This window comes from Macrosteles quadrilineatus, unplaced genomic scaffold (assembly GCF_028750875.1).
Source record: "Macrosteles quadrilineatus isolate MER2022 unplaced genomic scaffold, UCM_ALF_1.0 Scaffold_2__2_contigs__length_208266976, whole genome shotgun sequence".
NCBI lineage: Eukaryota > Metazoa > Arthropoda > Insecta > Hemiptera > Cicadellidae > Macrosteles > Macrosteles quadrilineatus.
The window spans coordinates 175,879,886-175,907,087 of record NW_026542595.1 but is presented as its reverse complement, the minus strand read 5'-3'; the positions used below and the strand labels follow the sequence as shown (position 1 = coordinate 175,907,087).

Sequence of the window (27,202 nt, the reverse complement as noted above, 5' to 3'; positions counted from 1 at the left end):
GCCAGATGTTTTTGGAAATGAGCAATAAACACTCCCCTCTACACCCCCCGCCATAGCACGGCCGCGCGCCCAGACTAGCTGCGACTACTGTATGCTGGTAGAGAAATTATTGTTGACATTTTATCTGAACAGTATTGTTTATTCTGGTTTACACTTGATTGTGATTAAATTCCTATAAGTCTTTCCAGGATAAAAAAAAAAATGCAGAAGATGGTTTATATGTTTAATAATAAAAGTACTTAAATAGAATTGACTAACTAAAATATTTACAAGTGAAGGTACAATTTAGTAGTGATGAAATATGATACACCCATTTTTATTACTGTGGTAATGATTTGTATTTGTAATTTTAAAAATGATCATAAATGATTAAAATTAACACCTCCCACTTTACCTGCATGTGCCTATTATGATATATTTTCAAATAAAAATATGGGTTAATTAATTTCAAATGTCTTTTATATTCTTTAAGTTTAAAAACTGAAAAATTCAATATTATAATATGATACTTAGAAACGGAAATGTAATCTTAGTAATTTCTCCATAATCCCAAACATTGAAACATTTGTTTACAAAATGTCGAGACAAATTGGTTTAATTCCTACAGCAAAAACCTGTAAAATACTTTCCTCCTTCTTGAGAGCAATATTTAAAAAAAACATTTTTTCAGCAAACAAAAATTAGTAAATATAATAATAAATATTCACATCAGAGAGTGCTGCAGACTTCTTCGATATGTATACAGTATAAAGTTTACCATCTCATTAAAGTAACATCTAAGATTCAGGAGAAGACTTTTTCATCTTATTAAATAAGATAGCATGAAAATGTAGTGTGTTTTGGGACTCAATGACAAATCTTCCTTAAACAAACTATATAAATTCCTAAATAAATATGGTAAAAATGTTTCACTAATGATGTGATTTTTCAAGTAAAATTACTCTTAAAGCTTTCACAACAAGAATCATGTGTCCTACGATCAAAAACAAAACTTTTTGGTTCTATCAACATGAGTTAAGTAAGTCCATCCATTTTTGTTTTTACCTCAGTATAAAGCTCATTGATAAAACACACTTCGCCCTAACACTTTTACCCTCTTACAAATTAACGTTAAAATACAGTATCATCACAGCCTTTGGGGTCGATAGTCTAAAACTTATAACTGGTCTAAACTTAAAATTATCACTGTACGTACACTAATGCAATATCTAGTTTGGGGACGTCTAGTGTTGTACACCCCTAATGGTAACCTAGATCTCTCTCTGTTGATTCTATCCTGAGTAGTCTATTGCGATCTCGTCACTATATCTGGTAAGGCAATAAAGAAGCGAGGACCCGAAGAGAATTCCGATGTTTTGAAGTACGAAAGTCAACAATGCCTGACACTGGCCTTGAGCTAGACTTTCCTTCAACATGTCTTGCAGCTCTGGGATCTGTGGATAAAGAAAAAAAGGATTATTGACAAAATAACTTGATATTTATTGTAAACATTTATTAAAAGCTAACAGAACAATGTAGCCAACAGATAATCCAGACATTTCTGGTATGAGATATTTTTGCCGCAATACCTTATTGTAGTCACCACTCTAGCTTGCCTATGAGACGTATCCTGGTTAATTTAAATTATGTGAATACCAGCTTTGGTATCACATTGCCTTGGATTGCATTCAGTAACTAGAATTGAAATGAAATAAAAATACTTCTTTTTTGAGGCGAACTTAGGACGTCATGGTCCTTTCTTACAGTTAACCTATATTGGGTCTGAGTTGAAGCCATCTTCAGGTTCATTGACATCGCTCTGCCCAAGAATGTCAGATTTAAAAACGAGATAGTAAGCTGAGACACATTAAAATCTAGGTATAGCCTGTGAAGATGCTTCCAAGATTTGGGACAAAAATAGTTGCTGAATGCATTTTATGAACTATATTTTCAATATTTATTGGTATTCCAAAGACCAATATGAAACACATTTTAAATTTGCTTCATGATTGGTCCTAAAGACGCTTCCAATATTCAACGGTCAAAAATATATCTCACCAAATGTGTCAGGGAAACGTAGAGGAAAAGTCCGCCAGCAAAAGCAAAAATGTAAGTAGAGCCTTCCAACTCTCCCAATACGATGCCGAGAGCCAGACCTATGAAGGAGGTACAAGCAGAGAGGAAGTTGTATAGTAGAGCCTTCTGGAGTGACATTCCTGACTGGATAAGGATGGCAAAGTCACCTGAAGACAAAATGCACAGTTAGAAATACATCTGCTGATTACTGCTACTTTAGACTTGACAAAGGGAATAATCATTAAATTTCAGGTTATCTAAATGAAAAAAATTGTTCAAACCCCTGTAGGTTATTGATTAGCTTTAAACAGAGGGAATTTTTTCATGCCAAGCGTATCTTGTTTTCTAGACACCCTCAAAGTCAAGTGATAAAGAGGACTTGCAAGTCCTAACTACGCCTTTAAAATAAAATCATTTTTAATTTGATTACCCTTGGATGATGTGGATTGTACCGTGTTTCTGAAAGACTTTGTTAGATGTATTTTATGTTATAGTTAGTTTTTACAAGAAATAAAAAAGAAAATAGGTAGTGACTAAAAAATCACTGTGGTGGTGTTCCATGAAGTTTAATAGTTGCAAACACACCATAAATGGCTTTTGTAGCAAGCCTGTAATTTTGTGCATTTTTATTTTTTTTTTTATTATTAAATGAGGATGAGATGTAATCTGAACAACGGTTTCCAGGTCAGAAATTCCTTGCTCTACCTACTAGATGAATTGTAACAAACACTAACAAATTCATTTTTAAACTAAGATTTTTCAGATAAGTGAACAAAGATATAGTATTGTGTAATGCTTGATAACATACATAACTTTTTTAATAACTTAACAAAAGTACAAAAAAGAGTAAATTACAAGAAGAAATAAATTTTGTCCCAAATTTACACCAATAACTTACCAAGTTCATGGGGAAACTCCTCGCAAGCAATTCCGATGCTGATGCTGATTCCGGTACCAATACTTTGAGTGAAGCCAGCTCCGATACTCATACCGTCGATGAAATTGTGAAGTCCGTCACCAAATATGATTATCCAAGCAACTGTAGCTACTTTCTGGCTCGTCTCAGTCATGGTCATCGATGCTCTCTGTGAAATAAAGTCCCTAATTCATTTGGATCTCTAGATAATGTCGTCATAAATGTAAAAATATGTTTATTAATCATGGAAAATATAATGGCATAACTCGGTAAAAAATTCATATATTGTTGTTTCTTAGGATCATTTTTTTATGTTAATTTATCGACAATTGAAGAAATGTTTATACAAAAATTAACCCGATTTCTTGTGGGTGGTCTTCTATTCCTAATTCTCATGTTAAATTTCTGCCACTGCTAGTTTAGAGTCCTATGGAGGCTAGCGACCATCTTGGATAATTTAAACCAACTGATGAATTTATCGTCCAAAAAGATTTTTTCAAACAACAAAGTTATTATAATGTAAGTATCTAGTAAACTGTGATATAACAAATGTTCTTTGTAGTTTTTAATTGTTTCCCAAGGGAGTCCATGGAAGCTAACTACCATCTTGGATTTGCCCGCCATAAGAGCAATGTTAATTTTGTTAATTTCAAACAGGCACTGAAGAGTTATTTACCTTTTCAACATATTTTTTCAAACACCAGAGTGATTGTAATTTAAAAATTTAGTATAACTTACTGTTAGATTATAAATATTTTTTGTAGTTTTTTTAGTTGCTTTACGAGTTAGAACGTCTAGTCTCACCAAGGACTATTAATCTTCCTCACACTAGACTAAAAAGTTAAAATTTTTACAAAGAATTCGCTAATATGAAAACCTATTTTTAAGAATTCATTCTCAATTTTAGGAAATTCATTGAAATTATATATCATAGTATTAGTAAGCTTCAACAATGTTTTACATTTTTAATGATATAATCTGTAACTTATTTTAATGTTCTTGTGTTTTCTGCTAAATGGGATAATTTATTTTTAGTTAATATTTTAGTTCATTTCCTATGTGAGATTTAGATTACCTTTAAAGCCAGGAAGCTCTTAACAGAAACAATCAATTACGATAACAATTTAATTAGTTTATTATCTAAATTAACAGAATAATTGATAATGAAATGCCACTGACTGATTACATTAATCTAAGATGTTCGACTTAACAAAGTACACACCACTTAATTGCTTGGAATCCTTTGTTTTCACAGTACATTGGATTTTAATTCTGAAATACTTAATAATCATATTGATTGTCGCAGTTGGTTTTTAGCGAATTTCCCTACAGGGAAGTAGCTATTACCATAGGTAAGACCTAGAGCCGGGACCCATATACTTCATTTTCATTTTGATGTCCCTTAAGGGGCCACTCTATTTTTGTTAAAATGTTTATAAATGTATAGATTTTTATACAAATGTGCACGCAATAACTTGAGTAATTTTTGTCAGATTTTGATGAAATTTGGCTTGAAGATGGAGGGCGGGATAAACTTAAGTGAGTTCGCTAACCAGCATGATCAGGACCTTGGGAACCGGATTCTATGGGGTAAAAATTGGTTTTTCTCATTTTTGACCCCCAAAACAAAAAATTTCCCAATTTATCTTTAAACCCTTTTAAAGACCTTAAAAAAATAATTTAATTGAGTGAAGCTCACTTTCCCTCACTTTGTAACTTCTTTGTAAGAGCATCAGAATGTAATAGCTTGACCAATTGATATGAAATTTGGCCAACAGCTAAAGAATACTGAGCACAATGTTTATGGTAAAAAATATTAGTAAATTTCCTTCTGGATTTTATCTTACGGGTCACACAATTTTGCTTGTTATTTTAATGTAAGTTGAAAGAAAAATTATATTGGGTTTATGACATATGGGTTTATCTCGTATCATTTATATAAGATAAACATACAGGGTGGTAATAAAGTTTGAAGACAGTTAAATATTTTCTAAACGACAACAGATAAATCAATAAGATTTGGTACATCAACACCACACCTAAAAACCTACTTTTTTTAAATATAAATTTTCTGTCATATCATGGGGACGTCCATGCAAGGAGTCAGAAGGAAATCTTAAATAGAAGCATAGGTTGACATGTACATCAAATTAAAGGTCTTTACTAGCAGAATATAAAGCTGCAAATTTGAACTCAAACTGACAACCGAGCCAAGAATGACAGTTGTTCAAAGGTTCATTTAATTTGCATTGCTATTATACGCTTACTCCTCAGGGGGCACAGCCCTAGGAATCGGAAGAAAATTGTTAACGTAAGCATAGGTCGATATGCACATCAAATTAAAGGTCTTCACTAGTAGATTACGATGCCGTAAATTAGAGCTCAAAAGAATGCCTGAGTAAAAAATGGCAGTCGTTCAAAGATTCAAAATGGCGGATTCAAGAAATCTTTGAACATCTGCCATTTTGCGCAGGATCAACCTTTTGAAGTGCGGTTTGCGACATTGTATTCTACTGAAAAAGACCTTTCATTTGATGTGCATATTGACCGATGCTTCGATTTAAGATTTTCTTCCGACTCCTTGTGGGCCGTCCCCTTGAAGAGTTATTGGATCACTGAATATGCGTAAAAATAAAGTTTTATGCTCTGTAACTTTGTACCAAAAGTATTGTAGCTCTATCTACATTATTTTTTAAAACATTTAACTGTCTTCGGACTTAATTACCACCCTGTATGTTAATTGTTTGTAACTGTTTTGTTTACATTTCAATGTTTACTTTCATCCTAGGTTAAAGTTGGAATGTAACAGTTTATCAATGGAAGTAACAGTTTTGCTATATTTGTTTTGAGCATGCCTCAAAGGCCACATCGTAATATTGGTCGTCACACCAATAATGCAAATATTGTAAGAGAGTGGCGTCGTGAACAAGAAGAACCAGATGAAGCAGTGGCGGAAGAAGCTGATAATGATAGGCAGTTAGCTAATCAATTCCAATAAGAATTAGATGCACTAAAATTTTACACTCGCACTAACTATCATCGCCAACAACTAACAGCTTCAAACCAATCACCGATTTGTTAGCGTTGTCGTTCAAATGCAACTAAATTCACAGCGTTAAATAATATGGATGTGTCAAGTGTCCCGAACGAATTAACTGACCTGACGATTGTAGAACAAATGTTGATTGCACGAGTACATCCCGCTATGCGCATTTACAAAGTTCAAGCAAATGGTCAGGATGGCTAGTTTCACTACAAAGGTAACATCATTAATGTTGAGCAAGATATTAATGAAATAGCATCTGTCTTACCTACACTGCCACTGCCCGAAAACTTAAAAGTCATCATTGTCCAACGTCAAGGCGTCTTTGGCCATATCGATTAAATACACATGTCTAACAAATGGTGAATCTGTTGAAAGGGAACATGTTGTAGGTTGTTAGCTGCTTTAGCCATTACTTACTTACTTACTCCTGTGGCCATTTGAACCCTAGAACGGTTTTAGCCTCTCCAACTAGCCGCCTCCATTCTTCTCTGTTGTGCGCCATCCCCAAATCTCCTCCTATCTTCACCAAATCACCCTTAACTTGGTCGTTCCAGCGCATTCTTGGTCTTCCCAAGACCAGGCTTTAGCCATTGACAATCTTTAAATAATGCTTCGCTCATTTATGCTTCTAAAGTGTAATGACAGACCACCCTAGTATATTAAAGTGTTTTTTACGGTTATTGGTTACAGAAAAAATGGTAAACTTAAAATTCCTTATAAATATTAAAATTGTTTAAATGTTATACTTATGGGAACAAGTAATCTAGTAAACCGTTGTAGTTGCCTTTCTTAGTATATATTTGGATCAAACATGGCAAATTTATTTTATACTAAGCTATTAATATTTGGCTAAACACATACGTATTACACTCCCTTTAGCAGCAAACCTAAGAACGTTAAGCCAGCTATTATTCAAATAGATTTAATTGAAAATCCAATCATAGGCAAATGGAAATTCACATTTCTGCAGCTACAGTGGATGTATTTTTAAATAAGTATGGTGAAAACGATTTAGTATTTTAAAGTGAATTGATAGATTTAACCAATTTAAATCAACTAAAATTTGAGTGAAATTCTATGTTCCAAGCACAGTCATAAGCAAGTACAGTTAAAGGTACCTTGGTCCCAGTGGATGGGCTAAGTAGTCCATTGAGTTCAAACTCCTTGATGCCCATGGATCCGCAGTTTCCATTGGTGTTTGTGGCACCTGGATTCTTACGCTGAAAATGCAACATTCTGTTAATTATTCCCTGTCGGCCACACAACGATTTTGATAGTTTTATTAATCTCGATTAATTTTATTCTATCAAACAGTTTAAATAAACCAAAGTAATGTTATAACCTAAACTCTGTTTTCTGTAGTAGATTTTAAAATCCACATTATTTCCTGTTGTAACTTTGAAAGCAAGGGTAAAAAAACTAGTTTAAAATGCAACAAGTGACCTATTAAGTATTTTTGTTAAGTCATACAAAAATATTTAGAACTTGCTTATTGAATGAGTTGAATTATGTTTTATGATGTCAGTATTTTATAGTGCTTGTTTATAACATAGCAAATTAACGTGCCTTACCTTTTTCCTCCCAAACAAGATTTTGGTGAGAGCTTCAACTGAGAACAACACCCAGAAGCTGAACCAAGTGTACATTGCAACCTTTAAGTACTCGTGGTCTGGGTCGTGTTCTTTTAAACTGAAACCCTGTGATAAAAACATGTTGTTAAATTTTAATAAAATCAAACCATTTATTGAGACAGAATTAACAATGCAGTTTGCATTACCTAGGTCGCAAAATATGTATGTTATTAGCCATAGCTTAATCTATGTTGTGATAAATGACATCAATCTATCTAAACAACGTTAAACATTGGTATAGGGATGATTAATTTATGAATTAACAATTAATAGAAAGAAAGAATGAACTGAACAAAATTAAAGTCCAAAGTGTCAAAGCAAGTGTTAAAGCCAGTCAGCAATGTTTTATCTTTAGGACAAAAATCTAACGTTCACATTTTGTTCACTATCAGAAATTTAAATTCAAAAACTATGGTTGTATTAAATTTGAAAATATTTAAGCTACAGCTAAAAAAATAAGTACTTAAGTTTAAAAAAATGTTTTCAATTGAAGAGGAGAAACATTTCTCTGAAAATATAAGATCAGAATCTTGGAGGTTCATTCAGATGGCCTGTACCTAACAAAAAGTTTATGAAGTTGTGTCACTACTCGATAATCAAGCTTTTGATAATTTTATCTAGTAAACTTTAGGACAATAATAAGTGTTCAAAGTTATAACATGTAAACTCAACTTTTTTCAGGGATTTGTTTGATTGTAGCAAGATGATATATTTTGAAAGGCTACTGAACTAGCTTTTACATTTTATTAAAGTATATTTCAATGCATATTTATATGAGGAATATGCTAATCTTAGATGACTTTTCAAAAAAACACACCTTTGATTTACGGATGTGCTGCTTTACTCAACAACAGGTTTTTACTACAATCAGTACAATAGGAAAAGCTATCAGCTGATGATGACTTCAGTCCATCCATCATGTTTATGACATTAATTATTGGAAATAGATGATTTACTCTACCCATTATCCAGGTAATTTATTTTCAAAATTATGACATACTTGACCTTTACCCACCAACAGTAAGTTTATGCTTCGGTTCAATTTTATCACTCCTCAACCATATGGATTATCTCACCATCAACATCTTAGGACAATTAGTGTTAATAGTAACTCCATGACTACCCAGACTATTCAATTTTTAGTAAAAATAACTACCTCTGGAATGAGCTGAAAGATGGCGGTGGAAGACAGTGATCCGACGGCCAGACCAATCAGAACTCTCATGACATGTGGGTAGAAGGGACTGTTGAAGATGGGCCACAGAACAGCTCCAAACACACCAGACAGACTGATCAACCCCACGGATAAACTGCCAAACATCCACACTGGAACATACGAGATCATCGAACATAAGTGGAGTTGTTGCAATGCAACCAATACTGTCATTATCATTACTTAGAAGACAGTCTGCGGAGTTTTTTAGCGGGTAGTTTATGGATATCCAATCCATAGGATTGGATGTAACCGACTACATCATGATCCCTTGGGTGCGTGAACACATTTTCTCCCTCTCCTGGTGGGAAATAAAAACTTATGAGACAGCAAAACTATTGATAGTTGCACGTTTTAAGCTGAATGCGAGATGAGTGTAAAATGGAATGAGATCTAGGTAGCTTTGTTACTGACTGAGATCAGCTGATTTTTCAGCCACAACCATTTACTAAACACCCGATGTTCTCAAGGACAACTGGACCCAGTTTTGAACCCTAAAAATTTACAACTCAATTTACAACTAAGTGTATTTTAATTCACTAACCAGCAGGGCCGTCCCTAGGGTTTGTGGCGCCCGGAGCAAATGTGGTCGTTGCGCCCCCTTCCCCCCAGTAAAAGTCGCATTCACATATTTTAATACTATGTTAATACAAATAGCCGATGCGCGGCGCCCCCTCAGCCGCGTCGCCCAGGGCAACTTGCCCCGGTTGCCCCCCCCTTCGGACGGCCCTGCTAACCAGCGAACAGTTTAAAATGGGGATGGAATGTCTAGTTTTATCAATAGTCAAAGATATTCGTCAATAACACACTGTTAAGAAGACAAAAGTCTGTAAAAACATCAACTGTTTTTTAATCATTCAAATGTTATATTTTTGCTTACAATTTTACAATTCAACAAAAACATAGGCAACTGAAATTCCTTTGAAAGTTTAAGTAATTTTTAATTACTACCATTATATAATATTTACTTCTCAATAGGTACTGTGTTAGTACAATAATTTATGTTTGACTTGTGTATATTTGAACAAAGATAAGAAAGTATCATGCCGCTAAAGTTGATATCTGTGGGAATTGATAATATTTGTAACTTCTAAATCAAAGTTCACAGACTCTTAGTTGCTTTAGTCGCTTCTATGATAACTTTTTAGGAGTGTGTTAAAAACTTGCTGCTCTCAATTGAATTTTATCATGACCCTTAATTTTCAGCTATGCAGCTGATTACAATAATTTTTTGTTAAAGTTCTTGGTTGTTTTCCAACATTATAAAAAATGAGCAGAGACAATGTTTTTCATTTTTTAAACACAATAGTTATTTGTGCAACTAGTGAGAAAAGTGAGCAATTGACTCACTCGAGAGAAATCCTTACTCACGAGCCGTAGGCGAGTGAGGAATGGTTTCTCGAGTGAGGCAATTGTACTTTGAACTCGAGTTGCACATTATACTTTTCCTACAGTTACCATAAAACAAAAACATTTGTGAAGAAACATGAACAAACATAACCTATTTTTACACAGAAGTGAACTTTTAATATAATATTTAATGTGAAGTGACAAATACAACAGTACAACAGCTGACCAGCTGATTTACAGCCAGTGCTGCCAACGTATTTCGCGCGCATACGACGTTGCCTGCATGTTACGCGCTCACTATTTCGTGCATTCACGTTGCAAATCTGGAGTGAGACAAAGTATTTAGAGTGAGACAATGTTAACATTGTCTCACTGGTGAGCGAATTGGCCACTTTGCTTTCTCAAATCAGTGAGAGGACATGTACATTGTTAGGTAACTGTAGGAAAAATCTATTCTCAGCGCTCAATCTATTAGCTAAAAAATTACTTAAGTAATGAAAACACATGCAAGATAGAACTTGTATAGCAAACCCTAGCAATTGGCACAGACAAATGAAGCTTTTTCATCTGCTATAACAATGAGTGCTTAAGCGATGGCTCTATCCACTTTAGTTCACACACTTTAGTTGTGAACAATTTAGTTCAAGAACCCTGCTATGATTAAAATAAACAGTATTTGTATAAACAATGCTTTAGGGTTTCGCAGTAAGGTTCATTATAAACAGACAATAAATCTTCTGTTTCATTAAACAGCAGTGGTTTAACATTTCTTCTACAGGAAGTGTAACTACAGGAATTGCATATCCAAAAGTTTACATATCAAACGGAAACATTATAGGGAATTTTACCCAATTTATTTTATATGCAGCATACAAATAATGTGACACAAGGTAGGTAGTTATTCACCATTACTAGTTTTTACTAGTTTTCAAATCGATATGTCAACACAAGTAGTGTTTTCCTCAGTGCCTTTCCTCTCAGTCCATTTACCAATTGTTTGATCTAGATGGCGGTTGCAGATAAAACAATTTTATTCTGATACATCTGTGCCACTTAAACATGTATGCCAATAGCTCAATCATTTATAATTGCTATTGACAAGTATCAACAATATTGGACCAACATTTTGGATATGAAACACACGAAAGAGAGAAAAACTAACTCCAAAATGAATTATACAAGAGAGCTGTTCTGCCTTGCTATCTGTTAAACTACAGTTACGTTACCCTGGTAAGGTGTGGGTCGTACATGTCTCATGTCAGAGGTAGGCATGAGAGGAGTGGAGCCTGTAGGGTCCAGCAGGAGCCATGTACAGTTCCCTGACAAGTTCTCCAAGTCAAACAGCTGTCCACCATGTTGGCACTGAGGAAAAGAAGAACAATTTTTATCACATAGTTCTAAAGATGCAGTAAAGAAGCAAAAAAGTAAAATAACATCTACCGGTATATAGGGCAGACTGCAATTTTAAACTCAAATGTATCTCTAAATACCCCCCGCTGCAGCAAACCTGCAGACTAAGCGAATTTCCTTTAGCCTGATTGGATTTACACTAAAATGCCTCCTTAAATATATCACATTTATTCCCTATTTAATTAGAATTAGTTTAACGAGTACTTCGGTTTGCTGCAACAGGGAGGGTAAAAAAGTGTTGTTTGTAAAATGTTAATAGTTTAGTAAGAAATTAATATATTTTACAAAATCGATCAAAATATGTGATGTGGAAAGCGAATAGGGACCTCTTGTCGGGAATTTTCCATTTTGAGTTATATACATATTTGAATTCCTTATTAAATTCTGAATCACTAGGTGCAAGTCCCATGCATCTGCGATTTTTGTGTTTAAGTTATAGGACTTTGAAATTTTGTTATGGAAAAGGGTCGTTTTGAGAAAACCACTTTTGAAAATTTCAAGTACGCATTAAAACAGTTTTTTTTTTTGTATTTAAGAAGAGATTTTGGTATCAAAAGAAAGCTTATATGGAGCAAAACCAATATTTGTCTTAACTCTCGATAGTTTTCATTTAAATTATTGTTTTATAGAAGCATGTCGTAAAAATCGCATTTCAGAAAAGAGACCTCTTGTCGGCCCTATGTGTTTCGGCCCTATTTTTTGGACTAAAATATGTTTATAAAGTGAATATTAAAAATGGGACCTCTTGTCGTTATGGCGAAATAACATTGAGCGACAAGAGGTTCCTTCTCTCAGACCGTGCAGAGGCTAACAAAATGATTTATTTTGACCTTATGTCTTCAATTCGATATTTTTACCGATACTGTCCTGTTGTATGATAAATGAGGCATAACAATCGATAACAACCCGAATTTCAATATTTTCTACCTTAATTACTTAAATCGGCCGTACTGAAAATTTTGCATCGCCGACAAGAGGTCCCTTTTCGCTTTCCATATCACATATGTTCATAAACAAGCAAACTACAACAGTTGACTTATTCTCCATAAAAATAACATGGGAATTTTAAATTTACAATTTTTTTGAATTTTCTCCGTAACCATTAGGCGCACAATAACGCTTAAATATACTGTACTAAATCATTTGTTTTTTTTAAGCTCTACAAAATGGTTTGGCAAGAAATTGTAAAATTTTGTGTTTTTAGGGTCAAAAATAGGAAAAACCTATTTTTACCACATAAAACCTCCCATAAACCCCCGTTCCCATATAGTTCGATCATGCTGGATCGCAAACTCGTTCAATAAATGTATGTTTACAAGTTTATACAAAATTTAATCAAAATCGGATAATTTTTACTTTAGTTATCCTAGGTCTTACCATGAGTACTACGGTAATAGCTTATTCCCTAGGCTATGGGAAATTCGCTAAAATCAAACAAAGCAAGTTTCACATGGTTCCAAATAAGGTTTATAAACATTTTGTAGGTTAAGTGGGTTTTAAATGGTTGCTTATTATTGTATTTGATGGAAGTGGAAGTTCAAGATATGCAAGAAGCCACTCATCCTACACTCATCTCCATTCATACTGGGCTTAAAATACATATTTCGTATGGTTGCCATGAAAAGTATTAAAGTATTGATACAAGAAGAATCAGCTGATGAATTAATCAGACTTATGTCATGCAACAAAAATATCATACTGTACTAGGTATTTGAACAAGTTAACTATTATAAGTAACTGTTTTGTATTTTTAGTTCTGTATAAATTAATATTGCCATTACATGTAGTAATTTACGACACGGTTGAGTTATTGTTGATCCTATTTTATTCAACATATATAATTTACAGTAAGCAAACTATTTTCTAAACTTACCAAAGAGCTGTTTGTTATATTATCCATTAAACTGACACATGTACTCTCAATGAAGGACCAATACGTACTATCTGTTGCAACTGTGTTACAATTATTAGTTTTCATTTATATAAATCCAGGATTAGTTTATTATCTTGCGCCAATTCAGATAACGGAAGTACTTAAGTTAGAACTAAACAGCTATGAAACATGTGAACATTAGAATTACACTTTAATTGGTCAGTTTATCTTTATAAACATTGAAATCCATATTTCTAATCACGTTAGAGAAAAACTAAAGTTTACACTGGTTAACGAAATAAGTTATGAACAATTATTATTTATTTACTGGTACATATTAAATAATATACAACCATTAATGAAAATTAGGTAGCCCTACTACATAATTATGTTTGTGGTCTATATTTTTTCTTTTGGTTAAACATTTTTTAGTTAAAAATTGTGAAATCAAAAATTACTTTCAGAGTTATATAACAGCTAACTTATGCAAATAAACTGTTATGCTTCAACCAACTGATCCTATTTGCGGCTACTCTTCTAGTAATCTTATTTATTTATCAACCTCAAAACACATTGTTGCCTCCAATCCGCAAATTTAAGCAATATTTTTGGCTTCAATCATTGATTGTCTCACAGATACTCTCAGACATGAAAGCCAGAGGAATTCTATCAATAATAAGAGATTTGAGAAGTCTCAGGAACGACCTTGATAGCAAGACCTTGCCACTCTCTCTTGTAGACTTCCTTATAACTGTCTTTCTCAGGATACTTCAGTAAGTGTCTACAGCTAGCATCTACAGCATATCGTATCTATAGCTATAGCTTCATAATAGCCAATCAGTTTTTTAGTAAAATTTAATAGTCTTTAAAAAATCTCCATTATTACTTGCAATTAATGAATACACAACATTGTAAATCAGATAGTAATTATTCATTTTCATAAGAGATTATATTTATATGTAAACTAAATATTCTGTAAAGTAACATGTATATTTAATAAAAGTACTCTTTACATTTTTGTAGAATAGAATGGTGTTTAGGGCGAGAAAACGTTCAATGTACGTAAGGTATTGATTTAAATGATATTTTTTAGTTTTTCTAGTAAAAAGTTTATAATCCGGCATAAGATGGTTTTCTTTTGTACAGTTATTTAGTAAAATTTGGGTGATGGACTACCCTACACTCTTGTATTTTAGATATAATTTACATAAATGATGTATATTTAAAATTATGTAATGGCTGTATACATTGATTGGAACAATTAGTTATGAGGCTTGTTTGAGTATAAATAATAAACTGATCTTAAAAATTGGTATGGATATTAATTTGATAATAAAGTAAAAACTTGAGTTCTAATATTTGTTGTAATTAGTTACCTACCTCTAAAGTATCTTAGTAGCCTCTTCATAAAAGTATCATTCTAAAATTATAGTAAATGTGAATTGTTATCTAATACTTAAAAATGTTTAATACTTTTAATTTGAAATGGCGAACATACAAATATAGGTATTTTAAGCCAAGTATGAATGGAGTTGAGTGTAGGATGAGTGGCTTGTTATCTAATATTATACTTGTTTTATTGCCCTTCAACCTATTTTTTTACCCTTTTGTTGCAAGTAATACACTTTATTAACATAGCATTTAAATTAATAACTTAGGTTAGGTTCCTACCTAAATAATCCCAACTTATGGATTAATTAAAAATGGGTTAAATAAAAAATGTTCCTAGTAAAATGAGATATTTGAACAGTATATTTACAAACAGCTGATTATTAAATATTTTATCTGGTGCATAACTATCAATAAGCAAGATGAAATCTTTAGTAGGCCTATTAGAAATTGTTATGAACTACCTTCAAGGAAGGGACAACAAAAGAAAGATTGGAACAGTATATTTACAAACAGCTGATTATTTAAACTTTTATTGCCAATTACTATCAATAATAAACAAGCAATGAAACAAACTACATAAGGATCTTAAGAAAAGCGAGCTCATTTGTAGGACTAAACTTGTGTGTATTGTAACCAAAATGTAAAATGAAAAATATGTTTTGTGAATTTGTACAATATATAATAATTTTCCAGAACTAAAATCTTAACACTGTTGGTTAAATCCATCAGAAAAAAGTTAGTATAGTTCTTTGAAGGGTCAAAACTGGGCTCATCAGCTGTCCTTACTGGACTTTAACCAACAAAACCTAAAATCAGCTGATCTTAGTGTGTTAAAAGGCATTTCAACATACACTAATTTTCTATCTATTAGCACCATCTATCTATATATAAAATCCAATGTATGTTTGTCCTTTATGGACTCCAAAACCGCTCGACAGATTGTAATGAAACTTTCAGGCATTATTAAGCATTATTCAAGGATGGTTTGTGTGAAGTTTGGTGCAGATCCGTCAATAGGGCTCCGCCCCAGTGGCTGTGGAGTTTCCCATGTTAACCTTATGAGTACTCATATTTAAATGGAATTAAAGAATCTTAACAGCTGGTGCAACTAAACAATTTGATTCTGTGATGTTCAATAGCATTAAAAAGTTAATAGGTTTACCAACAGGGTGCAGCACTATATTTATTTTTAATTTATGAGAACAGTTAATTTGCAACCAAAAGGTGAGTGAGCGTAGCGAACGAACTTCAACCTGGAGGCGAGGTAGCGTAGCGAACGAGCTAACCTGAAGGCAAGTGAGCGCAGCGAACGAGCTCCAACCTAAAGGTGAGTGAGCGTAGCGAACGAACTTCAACCAGGACGTGATTGAGCCATGCAAACGAGCATGTGACATAAAACCACAATAGGACAGGACGACGTATGTCGGGCCAGCTAGTTCTATATATAATTCAGTTTTGAAAATCTTTGTACAACTAAATCTAGAGTTCTACTGGACCGATTTTATTGATTAATGGATCGTTGGAAAGCTTAATTCGTGTAGATTTGCAAATAATTATGAAAGTTGGTTTTTGTTATGATTTATGGTGAAAAATTTCAAAAAATCATGTTTTCCATAAGAAATACATTGAAAACGGTGTTTTTCACACTTTTTATTTGGGTGAGACTTTTGGCTGCCTTTTTGAGTGTTTCCAAGAAGTATATGGTATCAATTTGTAGCAAATTTTATTCTCTTTCAGAATATCACCTTCCACTTTGGTTGATTTCCTCACTATTTAAAAGTTATTTGCAAAAAAGCTAATCAACCTCCGAATTTATAGTAATGAGAAAATACAGAGTTAGGGATATTTTTGTTAAACTTTGTACAACTAAATCTAGACTTCTACTGGACCGAGTTTGTTAATTAATGGGTCATTGGAAAGCCAAACTCATGTAGATTTGCAAATAATTATGAAAGTGTGGTTTTATTAAATCTTTGTGGTAAAAAAGTAAAAATAACAAAAATACATTAAAAACTGCTTACAGCAAAAAATCCTGAATTAGATATATTTTTGTTAAAATTTGTACAACTAAATCTATACTTCTACCGGACCGATTTTGTTACTTAATGGGTCGTTGGAAAGTCTAATTCGTGTAGATTTGCAAATAATTATGAAAGTTTGATTTTATTACATATTTGAGGTAAAACATTAAAAATAAACAATATTACATTTAAAACGCCTTTTTCCAAGTTTATATTTGTAGCCAACTTTAGGCTGCCTTTATTGAGTATTTTCCAGAAATATATAATAGTTATTTGTAGGAAATTTTATTCTCTATCAGAATATTACCTTCCACTTTGGTCGATTTCCTCACCATTTCAAAGTTATTTGCAAAAACGTTAAGCAACCTCCCAATTTATAATGGTCAGAAAATACTGAACTAAATATTTTGTACAATTTAAATCTACAACTCTACTGAACCAATTTTATTAATTAATAGGTCATCGGAAAGCCTAATTCGTGTAGATTTGCAAATAGTTATGAAAGTTTGATTTGTTTTTATTTACTAGGTGAAACCCGTCAAAGTCTGACAGTTGCTGTTGAGGTTGCAAGCAAGACCGTTTGACTATAAATCGATGATAAAGAACTCAATTTTTTTTAAACTTGGGTTGTTCGTGATTTAGCAGTGTGCTTTAGGTACGTCCGATCTTAATAATCAATAATTGAAAGGGAAGCTTGTATTTCACTGAAGGTTCTTAATTCAAAACAAAAAGAATAACGTAATTAGTAAATATATCTAAAACTAAATTCCATATCCAAGATATAATTAAATTTATGTTTTCTGATTGAGCGATTCAGGATATCTTTAACTTAACTGATTAAAACTATCAATATTTCAAGTAAAAGCCTTTGAAGTATTATAAGACTAAGACATATAAAATAAGACTTCAATAAAATTTGAGTTACGTATTATTGATTGCAGATAAGTAGCCTACCTAAACGATTATAATTATTGTTGACTAGTGTAGTCTACATGTTGCTCGAATTCGAGCAATTGCAAAGTATTACAGGAATTATTTCAAAACGAATAACAGTCATATTTACAATGTGTTTAAAAGACTCAACTCAATAAGATTACCGGTGTGTACTGTAACTCAAACCATGTTTATCTTCGTTATTGATAAACCTAAAGCATTCCGGCCGATTTTCTCCTTCTTAAAATGCCTCGCTGTACAGGCAACACAGGTCATGATAGAGAACTAATTGAGAACGAAAAGTCGTTTTGGGGTAGTGTTAAAGGGCGCATTTGTAACCTAATAGTTGAGTTTGTCCAGGGTCAGGTGCTGACTGTGATGAGTTAAGCCTATTACCATACTATTACGCACCACACTGTTATGTTTCTGTAGCTGCGGTCGTTATCACGATTACGCCTCCTGTTTCTGTTTCGTTGTCGTCGCGTCGGAGGCATAAAAAAAACAACAAATAAACAAATTATAGCTACACAAAACAATGATGAATGCACAAATTTTAATTACAATCATGCTAACACGATCCGTCATAGCGACACAAAACAACGATAAATACACAAATTTTAAATACAACCATACTAACACGATCCGTCTTGGGGGTTATGTTTACACAAACTCAAATAGTAAATAAATGTACTCAACGCATTTCATTGAATTAAAAAAAATAACAGCAATTAAATTATACAGCTGATCAAAATGTAAACAATTATGTTCTTCATAAGGATAACATGGGAACTTTCAAAGCCACTGGGGCAGAGCCCAAGGGATTTTTTCAAAAATGTAAGGCCAGTTTGCAAATCTACGCGACACGCTCTTTCCAATGAGACGTCAATGGATAAAATCGGTTAAGAAATGGCGGAGGAGTTCAGCCGACAAAGTTTCATGTAGCGTATTAATTATATAGATTCAGCAGTGTGCTTTAGGTAGGATTATTAAGATTGGAATCTTAATAATCAGTAGCTCAAATGAAAGCTGATATTTCACTAAAGGTTTTTAGACCAAAACATATAGGGTTATGTAATTATTAGAACTGCTGGAATACATCTTATATTGAAGTAAAAAAAATCTAATTTATATATTTTTTCGTTGAGTAATATATTAGATAAATTAATAATGATGCTTGATGACAAACATATGCTTGCATAGCTTTATTTTAAGACCAAAATTATGATAATCAGGCTGGTAGAAGAGCCAAACTAACTGAAAAAACCCAAATTTAACTCCCATAAGGAATGTACAGGGACGCATTTTGTGCATAACTCGAAATATACGCCAAAATGAATGCCGATGATTGTTGGCAAATCTGTGGTGCGTCCATACCTTTAGTTTAAGGCCAAAATTATGAAAATCGAACGGGTAGAAGACCTTTAACCCAACTCAGAAAAGAAAAACCAATAATTTTTGTAGATGGCAATAATTGGTTTACCAGTATGCATAATATAAACATACGAAACATGTGTTAATAATTTAACAGCTTATTGTTATATTGTTATTTAATTGATTTTTCTTTGATTAAATGTTGTTGTTAACAATTTGCATTTGTGTTAAAGTGAGTTCCTTATGTTAAGTAAGCGGTTCTAATGTTATGTGCTTAATCTGTACCATTAATATTAGTGAGTAAAGTGGTGTATGGATTTCGCAACCATTATTTTACTAGAGGCCATAACGGGCTCTGTTACTAGTTGTTAAATACTACGTTCACAAAATTTAGGCGGTTTGAGGGAAAGTTCCCCACTACGTTTTTTACTTAATATACAGGGTGTCCCGTAAGTAAACAGGCAAACTCTGTTTGGCTGTTTGGGGACACCCTGTTCTATTGTTTTTTTAACGTATGTTTAAATAGAAGGGATACAGTAGATTTCTTCCCCTAAACCCGCCTACATTTTGTGAATAAAGTGGCTTAGAACTAAAAAATTTCAAATTAGATTTTTAATATTATCTTCTTTTTACATGTTTATTCTGCTATCATTTGGTAGGAATAATGTATTCAGAAAGCTTAAAAAGTGGTGTTTGACTTTTGTAATTTTAAATCAAAAGTATGCAGTATCATTGTAATATGAACAAGAGAGTTCGTTAGACATAATGAAAACTCATAGAAATTTGTCTAATGTAAAAACTAAGCACGAAGCAATAAACAACACACAGTTTAGTTTGCCATGTAAACAAAACGTTTTCACTATTGCTCTGTACAGGTACTGGTTCTGTGCAGTGGAGGCATTGTTATATTTCGCGATCAAACAGTTTCTTAGTTTGTCAAGAACTTTTCCTGTAGTTGGAAATTTAAAATTTACACATTTATATTAAATTATTTTACTCTGTAGTTAGTTTCTTAGTCCTAGTCTTAGTCAAGAATCTTTATTCATATACATAGTTGTAGATGAATATTGTCAAATAAACATAAACTAATGCCTAGACTTATAACCTTTTTAAAAACCCTTTCCACTCTCATTTTAGCCCCCCACCCCATGCCCTAGGTTTAATTTTTATGCAGGTCAAGCCTACCTGTATTTTAACTTCAAATTACACTAATAATGAAAAAAATAAATAAAATAAAAGAAAACAAATTTTTATAATTTTCCCCCTTTTTTCTGAAAGCTGGTATGTCATACGATCGCGAAACGGCCGACAAGTGAGTGGTAAGGGTTAATTCATCTAAATAATAAAAGGACAGGCCAAAAATATTTCTTTAGACTTTTCAATTTATAAAAAACTAAATTCAATAAATACGGCAGCATACAAAAATAAACTATATCAGCAAACTGACACGTACTTTCTCCCGTTAGCTTGTCAACAACCCTTTTATAATGGGTAAGCACTAGGTTAAATAAACTAGGCATATGCAAAAGGTAAAGGTTAATGTATAGGTTAATACATTTCGTAACTCAGTCTACCTCAAAAAATGTAAAGCTTTTTTTGATAAAATTATCAGCTCTCAGTCACAAAATAATTTATACAGCAACACGTGTGCAAAACACTATCAGAATATATACAGTTCATTATTTGTTCAGTGGACTCAGCGTTTCATAGGTTGTAAGGAAAGACATGATTCTATTAAATTATTCATGAACAAAATTTAAATATGTTTGATACAATATTTAGGACATACTTTGTATTTACAATGACCCCAGTGTGTGTTTTTATTCTTTTCATACCAAATTAACTATGAGATATTTTTTTAATATTAGAGGTTTGGGGGATGCGGAATACTATCCCCCGGAAAACTACCCCCCCCCAGGTGAAACGTGACGTCACAAAATCTGCTAACTAACCAACATGGAAGCCGTGTCCGCGACTGGAATACTACCCCCCCCCCAGACAAATCATGCTATGTAATTTTAATTTTAATTAGAGTAATTCAGTTGGATAATAGAAAAGACATGTGGTGAATATAAAACAGATTTTCTAAATGTTACAGCAAGTTTGGTTGGTTAGATTAGGTTAGATTAGAACTGTTTGACAACTAAATTTGAGTGTCCGTGACTGGAAAACTGCCCCCCCGGTCTCTGACGTCAATATGACGTAGGAACCTGCTTGGGGGGGGGGTAGTTTTCTGGGGGGAAGTCTTCCGGCGACCCGAGGTTTGTGCTATAATTTAGTGTAGTAAAAGTAGTGCATGATATTGTATTTTTTCATCGATACCTTAAATACATAATAATTTATGATGTAATGTTAAAGGTGCTATGCTATTACTAGATTCAACGTCAATATATCTTTCAACAAATTGACCGTTTTTAAAGGTAACACTTATTGATAGGGAAAGGGTTTTATGAATGGTAAATTAAAATTTGCTTATGAATTGACATGCTACATCTACTAATTGGTATTACTAAGGATAAATCCATTTAAATACAATTTTTAGTTACGGTATTATATTATAACTAGGTGAAACCCGTTGAAATCGACGTTTACTTTCAAGGTTTACGTTCTAATTCATCTAACTGCGATAAATTGGGTGAAATATACATATTTTGAACATTTAGCATTGTTTAAAGAGTAATAAGTGTAAAAAGAATAATGATATTAATTGCGTTAGTTGCCAAATTTGGTTGATCATTCAATGAATAAAATATTCCCCATACCGCTCAAATAGTATTTTCTGTTTGTACAATATTTTACATCCAAAATGTCGTGTTATTTTCAATAATGTTACCAAACCACTGCGCCAAAGTCCGTAATATAGGCAGGTGCAAATAATTTGTCAAGATGGGTTCCATATTAGGCAAGGTTTCTATGTTTGGATTTTATTAGACACGATAAGAGCAGATATGTCTACATAAATATTTGATATGTGTAGAATAATATGATAAAATGTATTCAAAAGTGGTCAAAAAAGCATACACCAACCCGTAAGAAATAATTGTAAGAGTTATTGTGATAAAAGGATTTTCCACTGATTTCGTAATGGAACTTTATATTGCAACACATGACATGATAAAGAAGAAAATCAATTTTAAAATCAGAAAATAACATTGCAAATACTTATTTGGTAGAGTCATAGACAAATAGAGTGAATAGAATTCAGTAACTTCCAATATAGTCCAGTCAATAAAGGGATTGTAGAGGACATGGAGAGAGGGAAATTTTTTTCTGCGAGAATGTGTTCGGGGTAGTTAGAAGATAAATATACCAAAAGTCCCCGCTCCTGGCCATGCTGCTTCAGCGGGGGGGAGGGGGGGAAAGACCCCATTTTTTAGTTTTTTACTTCTACACTGAAAACCGTGCATCGTACGGAAAAAATGTAAATTATAAAAAGAAAGATGATGAAATTCTCTACAAGAATAGTCGTATTCATTTCTTCCGTATATGCATTGGTTTAAAAGATATTCTCAAAATAATATAAAGATTCTTAAATAAATTGATTTTTCATGCGTTTTTTGTCAAATAAGTTTATATAATCCATTAGCCTGTTGTTGTTTCACATCAATCAGGATAGAAAACAGGTTTTTTAACACTAACCTATATAATATAATATATCAATCGTATATATTGTGTTAAAAATAGTTTATATAAATGTAAATAAGGTACTTTACTTTAATACTTTCTTATGAAATGGCGACCATACAATGTAGGTATTTTAAGCCAAGTATGAATGGAGATGAGTGTAGGATGAGTGGCGCGATCTTGTAGTCTTGTTAGTGACTAAGGCCGACATTCCTTAGACACAGCTGTTAATTAATAGCCCAAACAGCTAATGGCAACTAAGGGACCTACAGTTTATAGTGGAATCCGAACCACATTTTTTCCTTGGTATATACGAATTGGTCTAATTATCAGGATAGTACTGCGGATAGTCGTAATACTCACTAGTGCGGACGTTAATCCACACCAGGGAGTATCCATACCAGGGTATGTATATTTGTCATGGAAACAAGTAATTTTGGCATAATTATTACACTAAAAATTAAAAAAGATTATGTTTGTAGCTTTATTTGTCCAGGTTTATTTACATCAATTACCGAAACCAAGACTTAATACTATTGTTCATGGTCTCTCCATAATCCAATTCTAGTTCATTAGACTCAATATCTGCTGTCGATGTGAGAGTGCAGTGTATATATTCTTCATCATCCTCATTTATCAGAATTGGCATTCTATTTAAACGGCCTCCTTAGCAGTTCTGGCATAACGGCCAATGAGGAACATTTAATGGACATTTCATTGCATGTACATCTTTCGTTGCTACAATCTTTAGTACCTATATTTGCAAAAAACAAGCCCAATATTTCTCGTGGGTTAGGTGGTTCATTGGTTAAAACTGGGAATAGATTACCTTTTTTGCGCTCCCAATCTCACATTTCTGAGGGTAGTTGGTTTTCCAAACAGAGTTGTCCTTGATTAAATTATACAAATGATGAAATATCAAATATTTCTAAACTGACAGCAATGTTTGAAAATCACCCACTCTTCCCTGAAACTCAAACTGTCAATAGCATCTGGAGTTGTAGGAGATAAATCCGTTAACTGTTACGATGCTGTAATACGTAGTCTGCGAGTAATTAACCAGATTGTAATCATTTGCAGACAACAAGCTGTCACGGGAAAATATGGCTCTCCCTTTGTCCTCTGTGAGTTCAACCATCGATATCAATGATTAAAACGTTGCAGCAAAACCTTTAATTCTGTTTCAAAGTTTTGTATACGTTTTGTATACGTATACGATTTGTATAAGTTAAAAAAGTTATCAAGATTTAAAGGATTGTTAACGATTTGAACTTGCTCCATTTCCCTTTATTTAATGAGAGTGGTATGAGTAAAGACCAAAAATGCCTGCACTGTTCAAGTTCTTTGGAACCAACCAACAACAGTTTTAACGACTTTTAATTTGGTTATCGATGGGCTATTTCTCACGCATAAGGTTATATGGCAAAGTTCAGTTTCTGTGATATGTGATGGGTACGTGAGGTACGTGGATACCTATTACCTTGTAAGGTAATGCATTGTTGTTTTTGACGGATATAGCAATTCAGAAAACAGCACGAAGATGGCAGACCAAGAAAGACGCTACAGATTGAAAAAATCAGTAGCAGTGGCGGTCCCAGGATTTAATTTCCGGGGGAAATTATATAAATAATTCCACATTTCCCCCCCCCCCCCGGAAAAAATGTGGAATTTAAAGCACAATAACGTATTTTGATATGCATTTGAGCTCTAAAATATCTTCAAGCTAATAGTATTTATGTTAGCTAATCAATTATTTCGGAGAGGATATATACCTCCCCCCCCCTAAGGGACCGCCACTGGTTATTCATTTGAACATAGACACCGAAATTATAGTAACCAGGAACAGTTAATACCTTAACCAAGTATTTTGCAAATGTACTAAAGATTATAACAGTGCCAGATGTGCAATTTGTGCATGCAAGAAAATGTCCAATAATTGTTCTCCGTTATGCCAGAACTGCTAAGTGAACTTTTTACATGAAATGCCCATTCTGATGAATGAGAAAGATGAAGAATATATAGGCCTACACCGAATTCTCACTTCGATAGCCAATATTGAGTCTAATCAACAAGAATTGAATGATGGAGATGTCCTAGATGGTGGTTTTCAGTTCCAGATGGCACCAGTTTTTGGGACAGAAGTCGGACCCTCTCGTCCAAAGTGAGCCAGACCATGAACAATAATATTAAGTCTTGGTTTGGGTTATTGATATAAATAAACCTGGACAAATATAGCTACAAACATAATCTTTTTAATTTTTAGTGTAATAATTTTGCAAAAATTACTTGTTTCCATGACGAACATACATAACTTATTTAAATTTATATAAACTACTAGCTGTTGTACCCGTGCTTTGCAACGGGAAGAGGACGCAAAATAGAAACATTTTGATCTTTAAAAAATATTCTATACTGAAGTTTTATACTAAAATTAATAGTAGTCTACTGCGCCCTGTTGGTAAACCTTATAACTTGTTAATGCTATCTAATATCATAGAACCAACTTGAGTATTTGCAACTACTGACGAAATTATTTTATTCCTTTTAAATATGATTACTCATAAGGTTAACATGGGAAACTCCAGAGCCCCTGGGGCGGTGCCCGAAAGGACTTTTGAGATAAGAATGCGTCTATATGTTAATCGGGAATGTGAGCTATCATCACACCAAATTTCAGCCCAATCCGACCAGTATTTTTTGCGTTTACTTGTCACAAACATACATCCATACATCCATACATCCAAACTTTCTCATTTATAATATTAGTAGGATTTTTAACACAATATATATGATTGATATATTATATTACATAGGTTAGTGTTAAAAACCCTGTTTTCTATCCCGATTGATGTGAAACAACAACAGGCTAATGGATTATATAAACTTATTTGACAAAAAACGCATGAAAAATCAATTTATTTAAGAATTTTTATATTATTTTGAGAATATCTTTTAAACCAATGTAAATACGGAATAAATGAATATGACCATTCTTGTAGAGAATTTCATCATCTTTTTTGTTATCATTTACATTTTTTCCGTACGATGCACGGTTTTCAGTGTAGAAGTAAAAAACTAAAAAATGGGGTCCTTCCCCCCCTCCCACCGCTGAAACAGCAGGGGCGGGGACTTTTGGTATTTTTATCTTCTAACCACCCCGAACACATTCCCGCAGAAAAAAATTTCCCCCTCTACATGTCCTCTACACTCACCTTTTGAGCATTCATTGACTGGACTAATAAATGTGTGTGGTTTGAAATACAATTTAAAAATGAACAGCTGTTTCATTAAAAAGTATTATTTACATGGCCAAAATGTAAACAACTCTGTGGAGGGATCTTTAAGGGTTTGGGGCAGAGTCCTAAGGGATTTTGCTTAGTTTTTCTTTTGATAACTCATCTACAGACCAAGACCTTTCTTTGGGCACCTCTACCAAGTTTCTACGCCCTGCCGTCCTCTCAAATTAATGGGGACAAAGTTTCCAATTAAATATTTAGATTCCCACATGTTAATCTGATGGGAGAAACTCCAACTTTGATGGCCTGTGGGACAAAGCCTGAGGATTTTTATTACAGGAATTGGTGGAAGGGGGCGTCTACACAAAAAATACTTTATTTTGACACGTCGTTTGTAAAAATCCGTCCATTATTAACGGAGGAGTAGTGTTTCGTAGAAATCGCCTTCACGTATTATATATAAGGATAATAATAACATATGTATATTATAATAGCCTATATTATAATATAATATTAAAATATAGTTAATATTTAGTAGGTACACGCTTCTTTGTAGATTATTTAGCCTATCACAAACCCACCTCAGTCTCAAGAACGCATCCATACTCAGGCGTGACTTTGCAGGAAGTCCTCTGGTAGCAGCTTCCTAGACTTAGACCCACTGACAGCAGCACAAAACACACACACGACCTCATGACTGACACAGATAGTACGCTAGCTAGACATGCCTGCTACCAGCAACAGCAGCTGCCACCAGCCTAGCAGCATGACAGACTGGCAGACCGCGCGGCCCGCCTGCCTTATCAACTACAACTCACGGCCGACCAAGGAAACGCGACCTTGAACTTGCAGAGTTGGAACACAGGAAACCCTTGTGAGGAAAGGGCCGCAGGAAATATGTGTCATGAGAATGTCTATCACTTAAAACACTTTGAAGATAGTAAAACTTGCGTTGGAGGAAATTATTTGTTTAAAAAAGTCTTAATCACCTGATCGTTATTTGTTATGAAAGGTTTTTCAAGACATCCCATTCCCAGATTAAAACTGACACCGGTTACTGGATCAAAGGACAGGTTAATGTAAACTAGTCTGTGCAGGATTTACCCATAGGCCGCGTTTTGTACAAAATAA

At 33.4% G+C, this 27,202-nt stretch overlaps 1 protein-coding gene across 2 annotated transcripts; it reads right to left on the bottom strand.

Annotated features, from left to right (window-relative positions):
• Window positions 1-209: 209 nt before the first annotated feature.
• On the bottom strand, window positions 210-26,844 carry LOC128987940 (metal cation symporter ZIP8-like). 2 transcript variants are annotated; one of them, XM_054409050.1, is made up of 8 exons: window positions 26,653-26,844; window positions 11,438-11,573; window positions 8,805-8,974; window positions 7,589-7,714; window positions 7,136-7,237; window positions 2,954-3,140; window positions 2,038-2,222; window positions 210-1,433 (listed from the first exon to the last, which is right to left on the bottom strand). In XM_054409050.1, exons 1-8 carry the CDS (start codon window positions 26,764-26,766, stop codon window positions 1,272-1,274), a joined length of 1,182 nt encoding a protein of 393 aa, XP_054265025.1. In that variant the 5' UTR covers window positions 26,767-26,844; the 3' UTR covers window positions 210-1,271. The 2 variants fall into 2 exon arrangements, with proteins under 2 accessions (XP_054265025.1, XP_054265027.1); XM_054409052.1 differs by lacking the exon at window positions 26,653-26,844 and adding an exon at window positions 13,495-13,556.
• Window positions 26,845-27,202: the final 358 nt, after the last annotated feature.